Source organism: Pyxicephalus adspersus, chromosome 7, assembly GCF_032062135.1.
Source record: "Pyxicephalus adspersus chromosome 7, UCB_Pads_2.0, whole genome shotgun sequence".
In the NCBI taxonomy this organism is placed as follows: domain Eukaryota; kingdom Metazoa; phylum Chordata; class Amphibia; order Anura; family Pyxicephalidae; genus Pyxicephalus; species Pyxicephalus adspersus.
Genome location: NC_092864.1, coordinates 36,078,160 through 36,097,427, shown reverse-complemented (window position 1 = coordinate 36,097,427; position 19,268 = coordinate 36,078,160). Strand labels below are relative to the sequence as shown.

The window sequence follows — 19,268 nt, the reverse complement described above, 5'->3', positions numbered from 1 at the left end:
CCTCTTAAACTTATAGTGGAACACTTGAGTAGCCATGACCTTTTCTAATGCACGGTATTCATTATTCTTTCTGTACAAGTCCTGTTAGTAGATGAAAACTTTGATGATGTAGAATTTAGAGAGAAGTGACAAGCATTTCAGTAGCATTTTACTCAAGATCCCACTTATTTTGTCACCTACACTAGAGATTTTTTTTTTTAAGAATGGCTCATTATCATCTAAGAAAAGTGACATAGCCACATACAGATAGATTTTTTTTTTAATACAGAGCGGTACAGAATTAAAGTCTATCTCTGAGCAAATATAACCCTCTCCTAGCTCTTATTCCAAATTTCCTGTTACCCAGCCTGCACATGCTTTGCCAGGCACTGCCTCAGTCTGCTTTGTGGATCCTAAGAAGACCTAGTTACTGGACGACTAGGAAGGAAATGTCCATGCTGTGCAGTTAGTAATGTGGACACCCAAAAAATGCATATTCAATTGCAATACAATACATTTTCATTTTAAAGCTACACTGTAACCTATGCCTACTACCGTTTGCGTATGTTAAGAAACACAGGTAGTCGAATCTTACCTTGCCAGCCACCTGCTACTGTCTGTTGTTCACCTTAACAAGGGACTAACAGCCATTCCATAGTTGTAAGACATTTGTCAAAATTAAGGTAAACTCTAGTTTGCATTTAACTCAAACCAAGTTCAATGAAGATTAAGAAGATTTTCCCTAGTTGTCACAAAAAACATCCCTGCAATGGTATAAGCATGCTGCCTTCCCCTGTATGGGCAAGGTCTCATTTTTGTTCCATTGAAGCCTTGTAAGGTTTGTCTGAATCCTCAGCATTCAAAACTTTTGGAAGTGTCAAATTCATGGCCCCCCGCCTCGCACTGTGATTTCCCACTCTGTCCCCTACATCATTAAGGGTCAGAAGTAACAACCACATCTTGTGTTGGGAGGCCTTACCAGGAAGTGTCCCCCACTGTTGCTCTAAAGAAATAGCTGATTTTCTTAGGAAATCAGAACGGATTGCTCCTGTTGGAATAAATTGATTCTTACCTTATCATTATTTGCCTTCCTCTGGATCACATGCTTGTATAGGTATCTATTTAGAATATGCAAGTTTTCTAGTATGTTTATTTACCTTGTGGTTGAACTCAATAGAGTCTTTCTTTTTCAACTTGACAACATGTACCTCTGTGTCTATTGCCAAAAGATCTGATGGAGCCTATGGTACTTTAATGAAGAGATGATAGAAGATATGGGCTGCCAAAAAGGTAAGTATATTATTTCTTCCTTAAAGGTATCTAATTTTTTTTAAAATTTTTTGTTGAAATGATAGTGTTTATTTAAGTGACAGTAATATTGCAAGTACATAATATATTACGAAATGTTATATTTTTTAGGTTACAAATATTCTAATGTTGCTGATCATGTAAATCTACCTTCGCTCTAGAAGGAAGCTTTAGCTTCCATCCCATTATTTTCCCTTACAGAGAATTCTATTTTCTTTTTGCAGAGTCAGTAGCCCATTTTACTACATCTTTCCATATTGGAGCTGTAAACAGTAACCAAGAGTCACTTGTGGGGTCAGGCTGGTTAATAACACCCTTATAGTTATAGATAAATATTGTATCATTTCTTAGTGTCAGTGAATCACGGGAGACTTGCCCCTATTCAGTCATGTGCGTATCAGTGCAGTTTGAATATTGCCATCTGGGTATACACATGACAAAGATCAGAAAACAAAATATATCTGTATCATGCTGTCTTACAGTGCTTATCATATCTCTGTGATCCAGATTATGTGTTGCTTGATATGCGCCATAAACATAAAGTTAGATTAGGGGGCTGCATTTTTTTTTTATTTTTATCCATGTTCTTTCTAGCTTATCCTTTTTGTCTCCTTTTGTACAAGAATTCTGATGAAATCTGAATCATGAAAAAAGTTTTGCAAGTATTGCTTGTATTGTATTTCTTTAGCTCTGCCAAAGCTAAACTCTGCAAGGATTTTAAAATCAATTGCTATTCAACCCAGCAATGCACTTATAAAAACAAAAAAATCTCCTTTCAAAATTATTTTTTTATACTAGATTCATATTATTAATATTATATTAAAAATTTTAATATACAGTATGTATGTACCACCAACATACTACACAGTACTGTACATTTAAAAAAGGGGTTGCAAATGACAGACAAATACAAACAATGACCCTGGAGGAAAGGACCCTGCCCAGAAGAGCTTACAATCTAAGAGGTGGGAAGGTAGCACACAATAGGAGGAGGTATTTTGGAAGGTGACTGACTAGTGAGAGTTTAGGAGACAGAAGAAGAGAGGGAGGCAAGTTTTAAAAGATGGGTTTTAAGTGTTTTTTCAAAAGTAAGAGCAAGCCAAACAGGAAGAGGAAGACTATTCAAGAGAGTGGGGGCAGCCATAGAAAAGTCTTGGAGATGTGCTGTGACTTCATATTTGCTTCCTTGTTGTATATGGTTCAGTGCTTAAAACCTGTTAGAAGCTGCTGCTTTTTATAGTGCTGTCAATCCAATGGTTAAAGCTGGCACACAGAAGCAGTAACCATACCCAAAGCCTGCAAGGAAGGAAAGATGGCAGAATGAAGGGATGGGGAGACAATTACGACCACAAAGCTGTATTGCAAAACTGCAGTATAGTATGAACTATAAGCTAATAAATTATTATTATTATTATTAAACAGGATTTATATAGCGCCAACATATTACGCAGCGCTGTACATTAAATAGGGATTGCAAATGACAGTTGGGGCAGCTCTAGAGAAGTCTTGTATCCATGCGTGTGATGAGGTTATGAGTGAGGAAGTCATTAGTAGGTCATTGGAGGAGCGGAGAGATAAATCTCATAGGGGGCGATTATAGTCAGGTAGAAAACTGGGATTTACTTTCTTACCTATCTGATTGCATGCTCTTTGATCAAGCAACCCCCTTGCTCATAGTGATTTCATGAGTGAATTGAGGTCAACAGTCACCTAGCTGTTGTCGTGTCAATAGAAAATGTGCTTTTTTTGCTTTCCTTTAAAAGTGTTTCTTCATTTTATGGGGTTGCATTTCATTTTTTCTTTTTTTTTTTTTTTGTTATTTATATTGGGGGTATACTGTATTTTTTATAGTGGTATGGCAATATTGTTCTGTAACACCATGATTGCATAAAAAATCTGTAAGCACGTCATACATGCTTATTATGTTTCAATACAAATCAGAGCACATGTGGCTTCACAGTGATAACATAATTTTCATTGAGGCCTTGCCGTAATTCATTGATATATTGCTCTTGCAGCAGCATGCGGTGGCTTTTCGCCTTCATTTAAAAAGTGCACTTTGTTTTCATTAGGGCAATAAGACGCACCAAAACAAACACATTCTCCATTCTGTACTCCTAAAATACATTAAAGAAATAGGATGATGTTGTTGTGGAAATAACACCAATTTGCTATGGGATATAGGCAATTTACTTGGCACCAGCTCACTCTTAAATCAGCCATTAGGCTCATTGCTGTCTTCTGCCTGCTGATTGCCCTCTCGGTCTAATTGAGATGTCAGGTAAGAGGGGATCAGTGATGCGTCAGGATGGCTGAGCTAAATGCATATAGAAAGTAGGAGCAAGCCGAATAGGACGAGGAAGACCATTCCAGAGAGTTGGGGCAGCTCTAGAGAAGTCTTGTATCCATGCGTGTGATGAGGTTATGAGTGAGGAAGTCATTAGTAGGTCATTGGAGGAGCGGAGAGATAAATCTCATAGGGGGCGATTATAGTCAGGTAGAAAACTGGGATTTACTTTCTTACCTATCTGATTGCATGCTCTTTGATCAAGCAACCCCCTTGCTCATAGTGATTTCATGAGTGAATTGAGGTCAACAGTCACCTAGCTGTTGTCGTGTCAATAGAAAATGTGCTTTTTTTGCTTTCCTTTAAAAGTGTTTCTTCATTTTATGGGGTTGCATTTCATTTTTTCTTTTTTTTTTTTTTTTGTTATTTATATTGGGGGTATACTGTATTTTTTATAGTGGTATGGCAATATTGTTCTGTAACACCATGATTGCATAAAAAATCTGTAAGCACGTCATACATGCTTATTATGTTTCAATACAAATCAGAGCACATGTGGCTTCACAGTGATAACATAATTTTCATTGAGGCCTTGCCGTAATTCATTGATATATTGCTCTTGCAGCAGCATGCGGTGGCTTTTCGCCTTCATTTAAAAAGTGCACTTTGTTTTCATTAGGGCAATAAGACGCACCAAAACAAACACATTCTCCATTCTGTACTCCTAAAATACATTAAAGAAATAGGATGATGTTGTTGTGGAAATAACACCAATTTGCTATGGGATATAGGCAATTTACTTGGCACCAGCTCACTCTTAAATCAGCCATTAGGCTCATTGCTGTCTTCTGCCTGCTGATTGCCCTCTCGGTCTAATTGAGATGTCAGGTAAGAGGGGATCAGTGATGCGTCAGGATGGCTGAGCTAAATGCATATCTGCATAATAAAATTCTAAAACACTCTTACATGCCTCTTTCTCTCTAATAACTAAATGTCATATGTTTTACAGAGCACACTTAAAAATCAATATGAGTAATTTGAATTAAATGAAAAAAATGCTTTATAAAGCCGGGTGCACAGTGTGGATTAAAGACAGCCAGTCATGTCCAATATGAGTCATGGTGTCGGACTCAATTTATCTATGTCATTAACGTCTTGGGGTTAGACTGCAGATCAGATGACTGCTCCATGGATGACAGTAATTATTTGACTTACTCTATTAGATTACTGTAGCTGTTAGATTATTTTAAATGATGGTTTAAAGTAGATGCTGCTTTAGATAAAATTTGCTGACCATCACCAGGAAAATAAAATCTATCATCTAGCAGAAATCAGTTGTTTGAATAAAATTAATAAGGACTTTTGGAAATGGAGAGGGTGGTATTCAGGAGTGACAACTTGCAATATCCATGCTATTGTTTCATAATCCCTCATTATTATCTTGTTATAAAGGAAAGAACAAAGTACAGTGTACAAAATGCAGAATTAATTGTTTCGGACCAGTGATTAAAATACATTATAAAAAAAGCTGTATGAATTGTCCCTGATCTCTGTCCTGTGGGCATCTGTTCCCCTCTGTACTATCTGAAGAAATCCCTGTTTCCCTATACACCATCCTTTGCATACCCAATTCCTGTGGGGGAAGATTTACCATTGTATCTCACCACTGACCTACTTCTTACCTTGCCTTAATATTCTGACTACCTTTTGATCCCGTCTGGTCTGGTCCTATCAATCCAAATTTCCCCAGACACCATCCTTTGCATACCCAAGTCCTGGGGGCAACCAGAAAAGTGTACGCTTATCCCCTCAAGCTGTCTAAAGATAATAGCTATATTGTTTTTTTTTTTAATTGTATTTTTATTGAAAGAAATTTTTAACAAGGTACAAGGAAAAAAAAAAACAAACAAAAAAAAAAACAGGAAACAGTATCGAAACATACACAGCTTCCAAGGAAAACAATAACCAATTCCTAAATATAACACATTACCTGAGCAGCATGAGAGTGGGTGGGAAAAACAGAGCCTGGGCAGTGTGACATTGTCAATCAAGCAGTGGTCCAAGGGTCGACCGGGCAACCTAGCATAGTAGTGATCCCCAGCTTCCCAGACCATCTCAAATTTGTCCACTGTGTTCCTAATAAGGGCCATGAGATATTCCATAAGGCGGATCTCCTGGATCCGTGCATAAAGATTCTCCATGGAAGGGGTAAAACCAACTTCCATCTGGTAGGAATCAATGTACGAGCTGCCACTAAAATATGGGATACCAGTTTACGAGAAAAATTCGGTAACGTTGGGGAGGGTTGACCCAAAAGATGGGTGAGAGGGTCCAATGTTATATGTTGCTGAGTCACATCAGATAGTAGGTTGTTAACCTGTGACCAATATACCTGGATAAGAGGGCAGAACTAAAATGTGTGCTCTAATGTGCCTCGATGGCTCCCACACCGCCAGCATATAGGATCAACATTAGCATACAATTGGTGAAGTACAGCCGGTGTATGATACCATCTGAGTATAATTTTATACAAGTTTTCTTTATATAGCGTACATATAGAGCTCTTATGTGCCGCCTCCCAAATATCTATCCAATCTTCTGGATTTTAGGTCCGGCCTAAAACCTTCTCCCATTTAAGCATATAACCGAAGTAATGCAGGCTTCCGAGCTTCGAATTATCCAAGAGGAGGTAAATGGTAGAAACAACTCCCTTGGTGTAGGGGCCCTCTGTACATAGTCTCTCAAAGGGGGTCAGAGTCTGGAATTTGGCAGTCAGCTGGAGTGTCAAAATATAGTGTCTAATTTGTAAGTAGGCATAGAAGGAAGTATGAGGTAATTCCACCTTATCAGGTAGTTCAGTGAAGGAGAGCTGTCTCTTCTCAACTGGGTGTAGTATGTGTCTGATTTGATAAAGACCCCTTTCCCGCCAGGGTCCTGACATTGACCCAGTGAGACTATCTGGTATTTGTGGGTTGAAGATTATGGAGGTTAACCTCGAAGCTTGCGATACTAGACCATATTTGCTCTTGCAAGACCTCCACAAGTTCCTCGTAAACACTATAGGCGTTGTTAAGTCAGATTCTGCCAGTAAAAAAAGAGGAGCTCTAAAGCATGGAATTGGGGTCTATAGGGGATATCCAACCCTCCTCTAATTCTCTACACTAGAGGGATAAGGGGAAGTCCATAGCAATAGGTGCCGCAAATGGGCCGCCAAGTAATACTTATTTAAATCTGGAGCTCCCATCCCTCCCACTTCTCTAGCTGTGCAGACTATTTGTTTAGCCACTCTTTCTTTTGTAGGCCCAAAAAAAATTGCAAAAAATCAGTCTCAAAACTTGGGGCGGCACTCGGACTGGCAATGTCTCAAATAGATATAACAGTTTGGGAAGGAGCATCATCTTAACCGAAGCTATCCTACCCAGCAGTGAGTTTTCCACTTACCTAAAAGATTATTTAGCTCACGGAACAGTGGTGGGAAATTGTGAAAATATATTTGACTATATGTGGAGGTAATTTGGTCCCTAAATATTGGAGGGAGTGTTCCTTCGAAATAAAGGAATATGAGTCCTGTAATTTCCGGAGTTCCGGAGAAGGAAGGGGTAAGTCCTCTGTTTTGGAGGAGTTGTCTTTAAAACCTGACACCTCACCATATACTTGTAATTCTTTCGATATATTAGGGAGGGAGGGGACTGGCTGAGTCAGAGTCAGGAGGACATCATCTGCATTCAGAGACAGTTTGTACGGCTGCCTCTTAATAAGCACACCGTGTATGTTTGGGTTGGACCGGATACAGGCTGCTAAAGGTTCAATGCATAAGGCAAAGAGCAGGGGCGATAATGGACAACCCTGTCTTGTCCCGTTCTTGATAGGGAACATTACAGAGGAAGCATGGGGCAATTTGACCGAGGCTGACGGATTTGTGTACAAGGACTCAACCGCTTTAACATAGGGTCCAGTAAAACCCATTTTGTCTAAAGTGGAAAGCATAAAAGGCCAACTAAGGCGGTCAGAGGCCTTTTTAGCATCTAGGCTGAACACTAAGGATGGGGTTTTCCATTTCTTGACAATATCAATACCATTGACCACCCTTCTAGTATTATAACTCGCATGTCTATAAGGTATAAAGCCTGTCTGGTCTCCATGGATGAGAGAGGCAAGGAGTTTGGATAACCTAGAGGCCAGAATCTTTGTAAAAATTTTCAAATCAGAGTTTAAGAGGGCTATCAGCCTATAATTAGAGCAGTCCATTGGGTCCTTGCCTGGTTTTGGTATCACCGTAATATGGGAAGCCATCATAGGTGGCGGGATCGGTTTACCCTTTAAAAAAATCATTGAATAAACTTAAAAGATGTGGTGAGAGTTCCGGCAAGAATGTTTTATAATACAAATAGGGCAAACCATCCAGACCTGGAGCCTTGGAGGACGGTAACTGAGTGATAATACGATATCCTCTTCAGTAATGGGACTATTAAGTTGCTCCAGGTATTCTGATTTGTTCTGAGGAAGGACCACCTGCTCTAAATACGAATCTATTTTCGGCTGTAGCGACTTACCCAGAGAGGTCTGAGGTCTTGGAAAAGACGTGAGTAATAAGCCTCAAAGCAGGTAGCTATGTGGGAGGAATCATACTGCACCATCCCGCTCTTATCCCTAATAGCCACAGGAGTGGAGTTTAGCTGCATATCTCTTAGCTTGCGGGCAAGCAAGGTGTTCACCTTATTACCCTTGTAGTACAGTTTGCCGGTTTTCTGCAACATCCAATCGACCTTTCTCAATTCTAGAGCCCTTAGCTTCGAACGGAGAGTGGTTAGCTGTCTTAGAAGACCTAAAGACGGTTTTGCTGTATATTTCGCCTCCACAGACCTTACGGCCAGCGCTGTAACAGAACGTTGCAGGTTATATTATGTGCTTCCTAAAAGCGTGGAGGCATGAGCAACTGAACCTTCATTTTCACTAAAATACTGTTTTAAATTTGTGGCAAGATCTGATTTGGTACCCTTATGTTTAAGCAAGAAGTCATTCAACCGTGATCTGACCAGGTAATAGGATGTATCCCAGCGGAGACACTACTCTGCAGTAGAAGAAGGTTAGTAAAAAGGTGATCAATGCGAGTGTGAGTACAATGTGGAGGGGAGTAAGAGGAGAACTGTCTCCCAGAGGGGTGGTGAGTCCACCAATTGTCGTAGAGCTGGTGTTTTCTGATCAATTGCCTGAATACTCTGGACTGTTTAGACACCTGCACAGGAGGCTGAGATTGGATCAATGTATGTCTGTCCCGAGTGGGGGAGAATATCAAATTAAAATCTCCTCCCACAACCAAGTAGGTATGGTCAAAATCTTTAAGGCGTGACAGTACTTTGTCAAGAAATTGAGTCTGACCCAGGTTCAGAGCGTATATGTTGCACAGTGTAATAGAAACACCTTCAAGGTGCCATTCAGGACAATATATCTCCCTTCCGAATCAATTATGGAATTGGACAATGTAAATTTGAAGGAGTCTTTCAGGATCATAGCCACTCCAGCTCTTTTCCTACAAGGTGAGTTAGCCATATAGGCCTGAGGGTAGAGTTTAGAGGCAAAGTTAAATGAGCCCGAACTATCAAAATGAGTCTCTTGCAGGAAGATGACTTCCGGGGACATACGTTTAAACTCTCTCAGGAAGATCTAACACCCGCCGGTCCCTGCCACCTACAACAGGGGAACAGGGAACAAATTTGCCTGGCAGGTGAACACATCCTCCCAAAGGGGCAGTAGACCACAAGATAGAGACTGAGAAACCACACAAAAAACATCTTAGTTTCGGCCAGTGCCGACCACGATCAGAATTATGGCAGCGGGGTGGACCCGGGACCCCACCCAGGTATACCTAGGTGGGGCTCCAAGTCCTCCCAGAGCAGCTAAGGAACCTGGTCATTTTAACAGCAAGACATAATAGCATTATAAACAGAGCAGTAGGGCAAGGCAGCTACAACATCATCATGACAATCGTGAAACCATAGGTAAGCAGGATAATGTCTCAAAGAAACTGCCTGCTTCTTCAGTGGTGCAGGTCAGAAGGTCGATCAGTTGGAGACACAGATTCTCGGGGGTTGCCTCTGGATCTCTTCCTAGAAACGTCCATCTGCCACGGGGGAGAGCGTTGGCCCAAAGGTTCCTCCTGCTCCCATCCCGGGAGTCTCGGGCAGTTTATCCCCAGATGTCTGCAGAAGGAAGTCAGATCCTCCGGAAACCATAGTATGGATGTTTTCCCCTCACGGCGAGCCGAGAGGCTCTATACGGAATACGGTGGTCCCTAAGGACAGTCAACAATGGCTGTAGTAAGGGGCGCTGTTGTAAGGTATGCCACCATAGGTCCTGATATAGCTGAAGGGGAGCCCCATCAAATTCAAGGTAGCGCATATTCCTGGCAGTGGCCATGATTTCGTCTTTCAGTTCAGCATCCTCCAAGTGGCAACATCACGGGGTCTGCTTGCCGTGCCAGGTTGCCTGGAGGTTCTAAAGGCTCTGTGGATTTTGTGTGAAAGGGCTGTGATGTCTTCTTTGGCCCGATGGACATTTTCATTCCAAATCATCTACTCTACCAGCTAGAGATTGCAAGTCAGTGTGTGGGCCCCCATTTTCAGTGCGACATGTCGCTTGAACTTCCGCAACTAATTTCTGGAAATCCTCTTTGGTAGGTAGAGATTGTAGATATTGTTGCCAAGGGGGATTGGGGCAGACTTCTATAGGAGGGCGGCCCCTCTCACCCCTCTCGTATGGGTCCAACAATGCCCCCTCGTCCCTGGGGGTACAATCCCCTAGCATGGCATCTGCAGGAAACACTGAAGCCCCACCCTGAAAGGGGGCCCCTGAAGCATATGTGGGGGGACTGGGTGCTAAAGCCCCCCTGGACCCCCCTGCAGGTGTGCTATGGGCAGGCAAGGAGACCCCCTGTCTGAAGGCTGCAGGTACCCTCTCTCCCATGGATGAACCCAGGGAGTCTGATGGCCGTGCTGTGTCCCTAAAGGGAGAAGCTGCAGGGGAAGGATTTCCCTCTGTGAGGTCTGTAGGACTGACCGGATCCAATGCTGGTGATCCTGGAGACCCTGGATCGCGGGAGGAGAAAGACACAGAATCCCTTCTGCTGCTTAGGTGAGTAAACGACTGTGGTCCCCGGTCTGTAGGTTTCAGGATCCGGTCCCGGTCTCCCCATTGCCACGTGTGAGGAGAGGGAGTTGTCGCCATCTTGGAAGCTGAGGAGGGAGCCTACGAGGGATCCGTGATAAAAGCCTGTATAGAGGGCTGATCAGGGAACTGCTGCGATGCCGGGGTGGGGGGAAACCTCCCCACTCTTGCCTTACGTTGTTTGCCCATGAATGGGTGAGTACGAGCCCAGGAATGGGTGGATTGCAGTCAGGGCCAGGAGAGCACAGAAATCAAGCGGCCATCACGTGCGCCCGCCAAGCCACCCCCTAGCTATATTGTTTGATTGAGGGATTAGCATCTTCTTAAGCACTGTTGTTAGGTAAGTTCATACAGTGCTTGAATTCCAACTCACATTTTGCAGATATGGTCCACCATTAAATTGAAACATGCAACTACTTACCTCTGCTGTAATGTTCTCTTGCAACTAGGTGTTCAGATTTTTGTCCTCTGTGTACAGAAAAAGTTGTAAAAATGTTCTAGTCCTAAATGAGTAGCATTTTTGTGTTGCTCCTGCCTAGATAAATTATGTATTTTTGCATTAATTATAATCAGTGCTAATAAAGCTTTTATGGCCCCCATGGTCATTAAGGCTATACAATATCTGAATAATATTGCAATGACCCTTTCAACACACATTGGATGGCCGAGGAAGGTAAACTTTCATCAGTGAAGCTGGGTGGTCCAGCAAACCTGAAATGGATTTCTTAGCAAAATGATTTGAAAGCATATGTTTTCAATTCTGGACAAGATCTATTTCAGGTTTGTTGGATCAGCAAGGTTCAACTAGATCTTCCTCAGCCTTGGAGAGCTTTAATAAATCAGGCCCATTATGCAGATATGGTCCACCATTAAAGTAAAACACATAACTATTCACTCTGGCTTTGTAATGTTTCCGGGTAACTGGGTGTTCAGACTGATGTCCTCTACATACATGAGCAAAAAAAGCCCAAGAAAAAACTTTTCTACTCTGAAAAGTGTAACATTTTAGTGTTGCTTCTAAAATTACTTAGATAAATGATGGACTTTTATACCACTTTAATGGTGATAATTAAGCTTTCATAGTCCACCATGGTCATTAAGGCTATACAATCCCTGAATAAGATTACAAGTGTACTTCCAACACACACTGTGCAGATATGGTTGACCATTAAAGTAAAACATGAAACTACTCACCCTCACTGTATAAAGTTCTCTGGAAACCAGAGAACTGAAATATGTAGTATTTACTGTTGCTTTTAAAGTCACTTGGTAAATGATGAATTTTTACACTGCTTGCAAATGATGCTGATCATTGTCATTATTGTCACAAACGCTAATCAGAGCAATATTATGCAGCTGACATTGGAGCAAGCGCATGTAAATAGAAAAAGGCTGAAAAAGGCTTAATTCACAAGTTAGAAAAAAAAGATAAATGCAGGAATTAATGAAACAAATTGCAATTTTTTAATGATACACAGTTTTTATAGCATGACTTCAAACTGGTGCCTTTTACAATTTTCATTTATTACTCTTTACATTATTTATTTGAAGAAAATAATAGAAAAGACTTAAAATTCCCTTTAATTATTTAAAGGTTAAATAGAATGTATTATTCCCATTATTATCATAATTTCAATCGAAATAAACATATTGGAATGAAAATAAAAAGCCTATTCAATTAAATTACCATTTTCATCATATGGGATGTGTTAAGGGAAAACTTTGGTGCCAGTAGGCAATTTAGCAATAATGAGAATGCTGAATATTCATTTAAGGGACTGCACTAATTACACCAACATTTGCTCTGTGTGATTGGGAAGTAGTTAGCCTTGCTTGGGACTTTCCTTGCAAGTCATGTTATCGTAGTGGAAGTGGCTGCTGTGTTTGCAAAAATCTCTTCTTTTCTGCTGCTCATCTCAAATGTCTGAGTTGTATATAGACTAATTGTGCCTTAGAGTACACTTTTCCTATCTGTCTGTGTCCCATGCGACTTCCCAGGCAATTGACCTGACACAATATACAAGCCAAACCTGGCTTTACAAACCCACTGAAGCAGCAATTGGAGAGAAATCAATTTTTTGTTTCTTTTAGTTCTTTGAAACTTTGCATTAAATCATACAAGCTGCAGTTTATCCTTTTCTTGTAACTGTAAAAAAAAGGTACATTCCACGTATAAAAAATGTTTAGGGAATGCTCCAATATAACGCTCTTTATAAACTTTTTAATTCTTTTTAACCCTATACAATTTATATTCTCCACATTTTTTATGGCTTTATCCAGCATGTTAAAAAAAAAAAAAATGACACTACCTTAATAGGTGGAAGGTTTACAATCCCTCTGCAAACAAACAATTTTTTTGTAAAAGTTGTATATAATGTAATACATTTGGTGATAGGTCTGCTTTAAGGGATAACTAGAATCATTCCTTGCCATTTAATGCATTTACTTTGCAACCATCTTAAGCTTTAGCCAACTAGTCATTCCACCAATCAGATATAAAAGTAAGACTAGATTTTTGATTTGATACTTCAGTCAGCTATGAAACATTAGAATACATTTTATGTATCATTCTTTACGTCTCACAATATGACAGTCAGGGAAGATGAAGGACACTGCATTCAAAAAAATACTGCAGGGACAATCTAATAATCAATTGATGTAAAAAAATGAAAACAATTATTGTTAAAAATGACTTTCACATACATATTGTAATATTAGCATAAAGGGTATACTTATTAAAAAAGTACTAGCATTTCCCTTTAAAACAAACATTTCTCATCCTAAATTAATTTAGTGGAACCTGGAGATAAATTCATGTAGCTGCTTTATTGCTGGAAGAGGACCAGCAGGCATCTGCAAACACCCACGACTTCAGGGTCCTTCATGATGTATTACAGAGCTTTTAGGAAAAACATAACTTCAGCACTTTCAGCAGTGATAGGCTAGACCTACAAGAATTGCAAATAGCCATGCTTGTATTGATGTTCTGAATATCCAAAAATATCACCTTCTCGATGTTAGAAAGAGCCAAAAGGCCCATCTTTTAACAAAGAAAAAATCTGTGTAATGTCTTTTAGGAAATCATACATATAGAAGGTAAGGTGCAATTTGTGATCTTCTTGAATTGTTAGTTCATGGGCATGCTGATCTTTGAAATGTATGCAATTGCTGTGTTCTTTTAAAAAGACATTTGCCAGTTCAGGTTGACGGTGTTTGATGATAGCCTACTTACCCCCCATCAAGGTAAAACTAAGCAGTCCTTATTCCCTCACCACCTTGACATAGCAAGGGTCTCCCCAGTTAAAGTCCCAATGTTGTGTAATGTAGCTTGTCCAGGAGGATGCTACCCTTGCCCTTCCATACATGACCGTGTTCATGTCTCACAGACTGGTTTGATTGGCTTTGCCATTTAAAGATCAAGTGCTTGCTCGTCATAACCAGCTGCTATTTGCTCAGGCAGAAAGACAGATAGGTAAGTGTTACTTGTTGGGTGGGTTGGTGGAACTTCCACTTTACCTTGAATGGTCAAAAATGTTTTATTTTGTCTTCAATAAAGCTAGGAAGTGTTCTCTATATCTCTGTTGTGGACATTTTCCCTCACCTCCTGATACAGTGACAGAAAATAAAAGGGGCAGTTGGGATAAAAAGCTATTGGGCAACAAATGGAACTTCTGACAGTATTATTATTGCTGTATGTTCCTTCCTGTCCTTGTTGTTAGTTAGAGAATCATAAGACAAATATACTGCTCAGGAATTGTGACTTTACCAGATTCTGGAGTATCCTTGATCAGTGAATCTCTAAGTCATCAAGCAAGGGTAAGAGTAAAAGCCCAAGAACCTGTTTCTTAAAGAGCAAGCAGTGGTGGCTGCCATGTTTCTAACCTGATTGGGTTTTATCACACATGGATTTCTTGTATCACTCAAACTCTTGGTTTGGTAGTGGTGGGGTCTTTAGTGGTCTTGCACTGCCTATAGAACCCTTTAAATATCAATCCTAATTTAGGTGAATATTTGAGTAACTCGTGGGTCCAGTTAAGCAAAGGCTACTCCTTGTCTGTAGCTTTGTTAAGGATTGAAGAAATGAACCATTAGAGAGATAAATATTCCTGATAAATATAAAAAACATGCATGGAATTCTACCTCTAAATTAAATAACAGACTTGACGGCACTGGCCTTTAATAAACAAAGGGGATTGCTTTAACAGAGTCAAATAAAAGCTCATTCAGTCTCTTTCATTTTTAGTATTAATAATCTTACCAATAGTTCTGTCCCCAGTGGAGTCAAAGCTAAATTTTTTATTCTACTTTTCCTAGATGCTTAGAAGTAAAATATATTTAATTAAGCTGATTTACTTCAGTGAATAGCTTTTGTTAGAGGAAAACCTACTTACTCTCTCTCCTTTTTTTCTTTTGTGTAATAAAACCATTTGTAATTCAAATGTGATACTTCCAGTACAATCAATTGGATTTTTCCTTCTTTTACTGGAGATGTACAGTGATTGATATTGCAGATGAAACATATGTCAACAAGACTAAATTCTTCTCTCTGCCTGTGTGACATGAAAGAATGAACAACTAGTGTCATAATAAAGGTGTTTTAATGTGACTGGAACAATTAAATAGAGATTAACTTCATAGAATATCCTATGTCAGAGCATTTGATTAGTATTTTTCTTTTGCGTATTTTTGAATCTATTGCATTGTTATGGGTTTTACTTTACAGGACAGGACACAATCATCCAGATCCACCATCCAGGCCCCATGGAACTCTATTTCTAAGTGTGGGGGACCACAGATCTAGTGCCCCCTAATTTCCATCTTGGTCACTCTTTAACAGTTTCTTTGTGATAACATCACATCCCCTTCTGCGTGGTAGCAGGTGTCCATGTAATATAGGCAGTGACATGGATCCTAAAAAAGGACTCCTACTCTGTGAATGGAGGTAAACATGGGGGCTGGGTTGTGCTATTGGGGATGAAGTATCATAAGACCATGACTTTAGATCAGTAAAAAGAATTTTATTTTTTTTTGGTCAGTTAGAGGGAGGTGGGTTAAATTTAACATAGAGATCAGTTTTAAAGCTCAGCTTTGGGCTGCCACAAAATCAAACCGTGCAGTGCCCCCCTCCATTCCATGAGTTAAATTTATGTTTTGTCTGTGGAGACTGTAATAAGTACAATTACTTTAGTCTTCGCTTTGTCCTAATCTCCTTCCAGCTGCACTTTCCAACTTCATCACGTACAATGCAGGACCAATGGTCTTGCATTGTACAGGAGGGTGGTGAGAAATAAGGTAAGCATTTATGTTTACTTTAATATCATTAAAACTAATATTTAACATGCAGTGTTGGGGGAGTTATCCTTGCATGGTTGCATTTTACATCATCCCACCACTCGAAACCTCAAATCTCAATTGACTGAAAATAACTCACTTTGTAAAGCCCAATTTAAGTCAGTCACAGTGCATCAAATAAAATTTCAAAATGTTTTTCTTTCCTATTTATTAACACTCCAAACCTATTCGATTTTTTCATCTCCTGGCAGTAAAGTTGAGATCAAGGCCACTGTAATCCATGTGAGCTCCATGACCCTTCTTATGCATTGTTCATTGAACAGGTGATGAGGAGAATTCAATGACAACAGTCTAAGATAAGATTTTCTTTTATTTTGGTGTTATGTTGCTCCCTGTTCTGTCTTTGAGACATGAATTTAAAGGATATCTCCTTTTTGGGGAAATAAACAGCAGTATAAACCCACCAGAGAGTCACCCCCCCATCCCAAATCCCAGATGGGAGAATACAGTTCAAGTTTAATTTTTCAGCATCTACATCCAACTGAGCTATCACAGGAGGTGTGCTGACCCTTTAAAAACAATTTGAGTAAATAGTAACAAAAAGATATCATACACCTTTGCAAAATAATTTTTTTCCTACCGTTTCATATTATGCACCATTTTTCTTCCTGCGGTACCACTGCTCAGCAATCTAGGGCTATATAACATCATTGATGGAAAGTGTTGTATCTGTTGAGATGTTTTTATTTTGCCCGCGTACAATGGATTCTCAGCTGCCTTTGATGTCATTCATAGAACATTCACAACGGATTTTTGCTTGGTACCTGCATGGGCGAACAGCCGCTGTCATAAAGTCCATATTTTAATAAGTGACCCGTTTTGTATCGAGTCCTTCTGTAGTAAGTGCAATCCTTTTGAGTGTGTTCTTCAAACATAAAATGTACTTTTATGTTTGCTTTGAATATTTTAATGTTCAAGGGAAACTGATAGGATATAAACATATATTTTACATTTGGAGCCTATTCAGGACTAGGTGCTATAGGAATTAATGCATCTACACTTGTGTTAATGTATGCTGGGCTTTATTTTGTTAATGGTATCCCACTGCAGCCTCTTAACACACATTCGTTGCAACATGGTCAAATTTCCAGTGTGGTTTGCTGCCAAAAAGGTGTGTGAATTTTTTGGGATGCACTTTTGGGACATTAAGCAGTCTATTCTGGTGAATAGGCTGCCTAATGCAACACATGGTGCAACATGGCCTCAGCTTGTTGAAGCGTACCTGTGTTTCTGCAGCACATAGGTCTAAATATGCCCTAAATGGAAATCCATTCTTTTCCATTTTTAAAATGTATTTTAAAGTCACATCATTTTTTATAATTTAAGCTTTCATTTAAATGATCCTCCTATTCGTGCAAATATTATTAGGTAAAAGAGTTATAGGGTAACAGGTGTCTCCAAGCTGTTTAGTTTTGCCACTTGGCATGCTATCCCAAAGGACACTATAAGCAAGCATTGGTAATGGTCCGGTGCCAATGTCAGGAAATCAGCCCTATGATGTGCAACAGTTTTTTTAGTGCATATAGGCAGAAAGTGGCTTGCAAGAGATGTGCAGTGCTGCTATGTAATATAGAATAAATATTATTTTTTTATGGTACACAGTGATACATATTTGTTGAAAAATGTGCCATTATGATAGGGCTTATACCTTTATAAACACCTAATGAATCATAAACCCAAAACAAATATGCACATCAAAAACAACTTTTTTCTTGTTCCGATTCAATGGCATGTGGAGTTGTGAAGAAAGAATAAAGTCAGGCCTGGTGCGAGTGAGAAAAGAGCATAGAGGATGGCCGGCATGACTGGGCGGAAAGAGCAGGCTAGGAAAGGGTTAATATCTAGATATTTTTTTTCTTTTGGTGTAAGGTTATGGTGGAATTGGGTTCTTTGGTGTTGAGTCTCCATGGTTTTGGTGGATTATGGTTTAATCCTGTGGTGGTGGACTGTGGGTAAAGGAAAAGCTATGTTGTTCCCCAGCTGGGAGGTTTGGCGGCTGGGAGCAGTTATATACATACTTATTCTGGTAAAGCAGACCACCGGTAATTGAGATCCCTACGAGGACCAGCAACCAGTAAGCGTTAAATGGTAATTGCTATATAATGTTTAATACAGTAAAATGTTAAATTATGTTTTTTTATATTTATGTTATTTTAATTTATGGTTATATTGAAGTTTAAATAAATGTTTAAACTTTATTAATTTTAAATTGTTGTAATAAAAGGCCTTTGGGCCATTACTAAAAAAATATATGGGCTTCCATGATTGAAGGACTGTAAGCCAAAAAATGAATGGGGTGGGAGGAAATAGGTTAGATGATGCTGGATGCCCATGGGGTAGGAAATGAGGTGGGCTCTATATGACTTGCTGCAGCTGCTAATTTCCACTGTGAAAAACTCACCGTGCAATAAAATAAACAACCAGGGCAGAGGTGGATTAGTCTTTGCCATTAGGACCATATGCAGGGAGTGTTTTAAAATAATGCAGACAGACTATATCATCCACATAGCAAGGATCCTTTTCTCCTTTGGAGCACTTGCAATATTTTAGCTGACTTCTTTTGTTCAAAAACTTGTATTTCATGCTTGTATTTAACCGTATGCTTAGTGCCATTTTTTAGATAATATTGCTGTGTAATACTAAACAGGGGGGTAAATGATATGAACATACAACCAATGCTGTCTTCTTATAACTGTGTTGTTTCTCTTTTCCAAGGGAGATGCATTAGCAATGCATGGGTATGTGATGGAGATATTGATTGTGAGGACCATTCTGATGAGGATAATTGTGAAGGCTATTTGTGTGGACCACCCAAATTCCCCTGTGCTAATGATACCTCCATCTGCCTCCAGCCCGAAAAGCTCTGCAATGGCAGAAGAGATTGTCCTGATGGATCTGATGAAGGCCAAATTTGTGGTATTTACTACTTGTTCTACTATGTTTCACTTGATGTTCCTAAAAATGTCTTAAAAAAAATGTCAAATATGACTAGATGAGGAGGCTGGAAGCCAGGATATAGGAAGAGAACCTTTTTTGTTTCTTTTTGCATTTTTTAAAGTTAATTCTCCAGTTTTTTCAAATGAGGGATGAATGGCTCTTTTAAATACTGTTCCTTTTAAATGCAAAATCTGCATAAATGCACTATGCTAAAGTGCATGCTAAATATACTTGTTTTTTT

General features: G+C 39.6%; 1 protein-coding gene across 1 annotated transcript in view; it reads left to right on the top strand.

Annotated features, from left to right (window-relative positions):
* The window catches only part of LRP1B (LDL receptor related protein 1B), a 500,403-nt gene that overhangs the window by 134,863 nt on the left and 346,272 nt on the right, over nt 1-19,268 (top strand). The window contains 1 exon segment of the mRNA XM_072419083.1: nt 18,806-19,006. Coding sequence (XP_072275184.1) covers nt 18,806-19,006 — 201 coding nt within the window.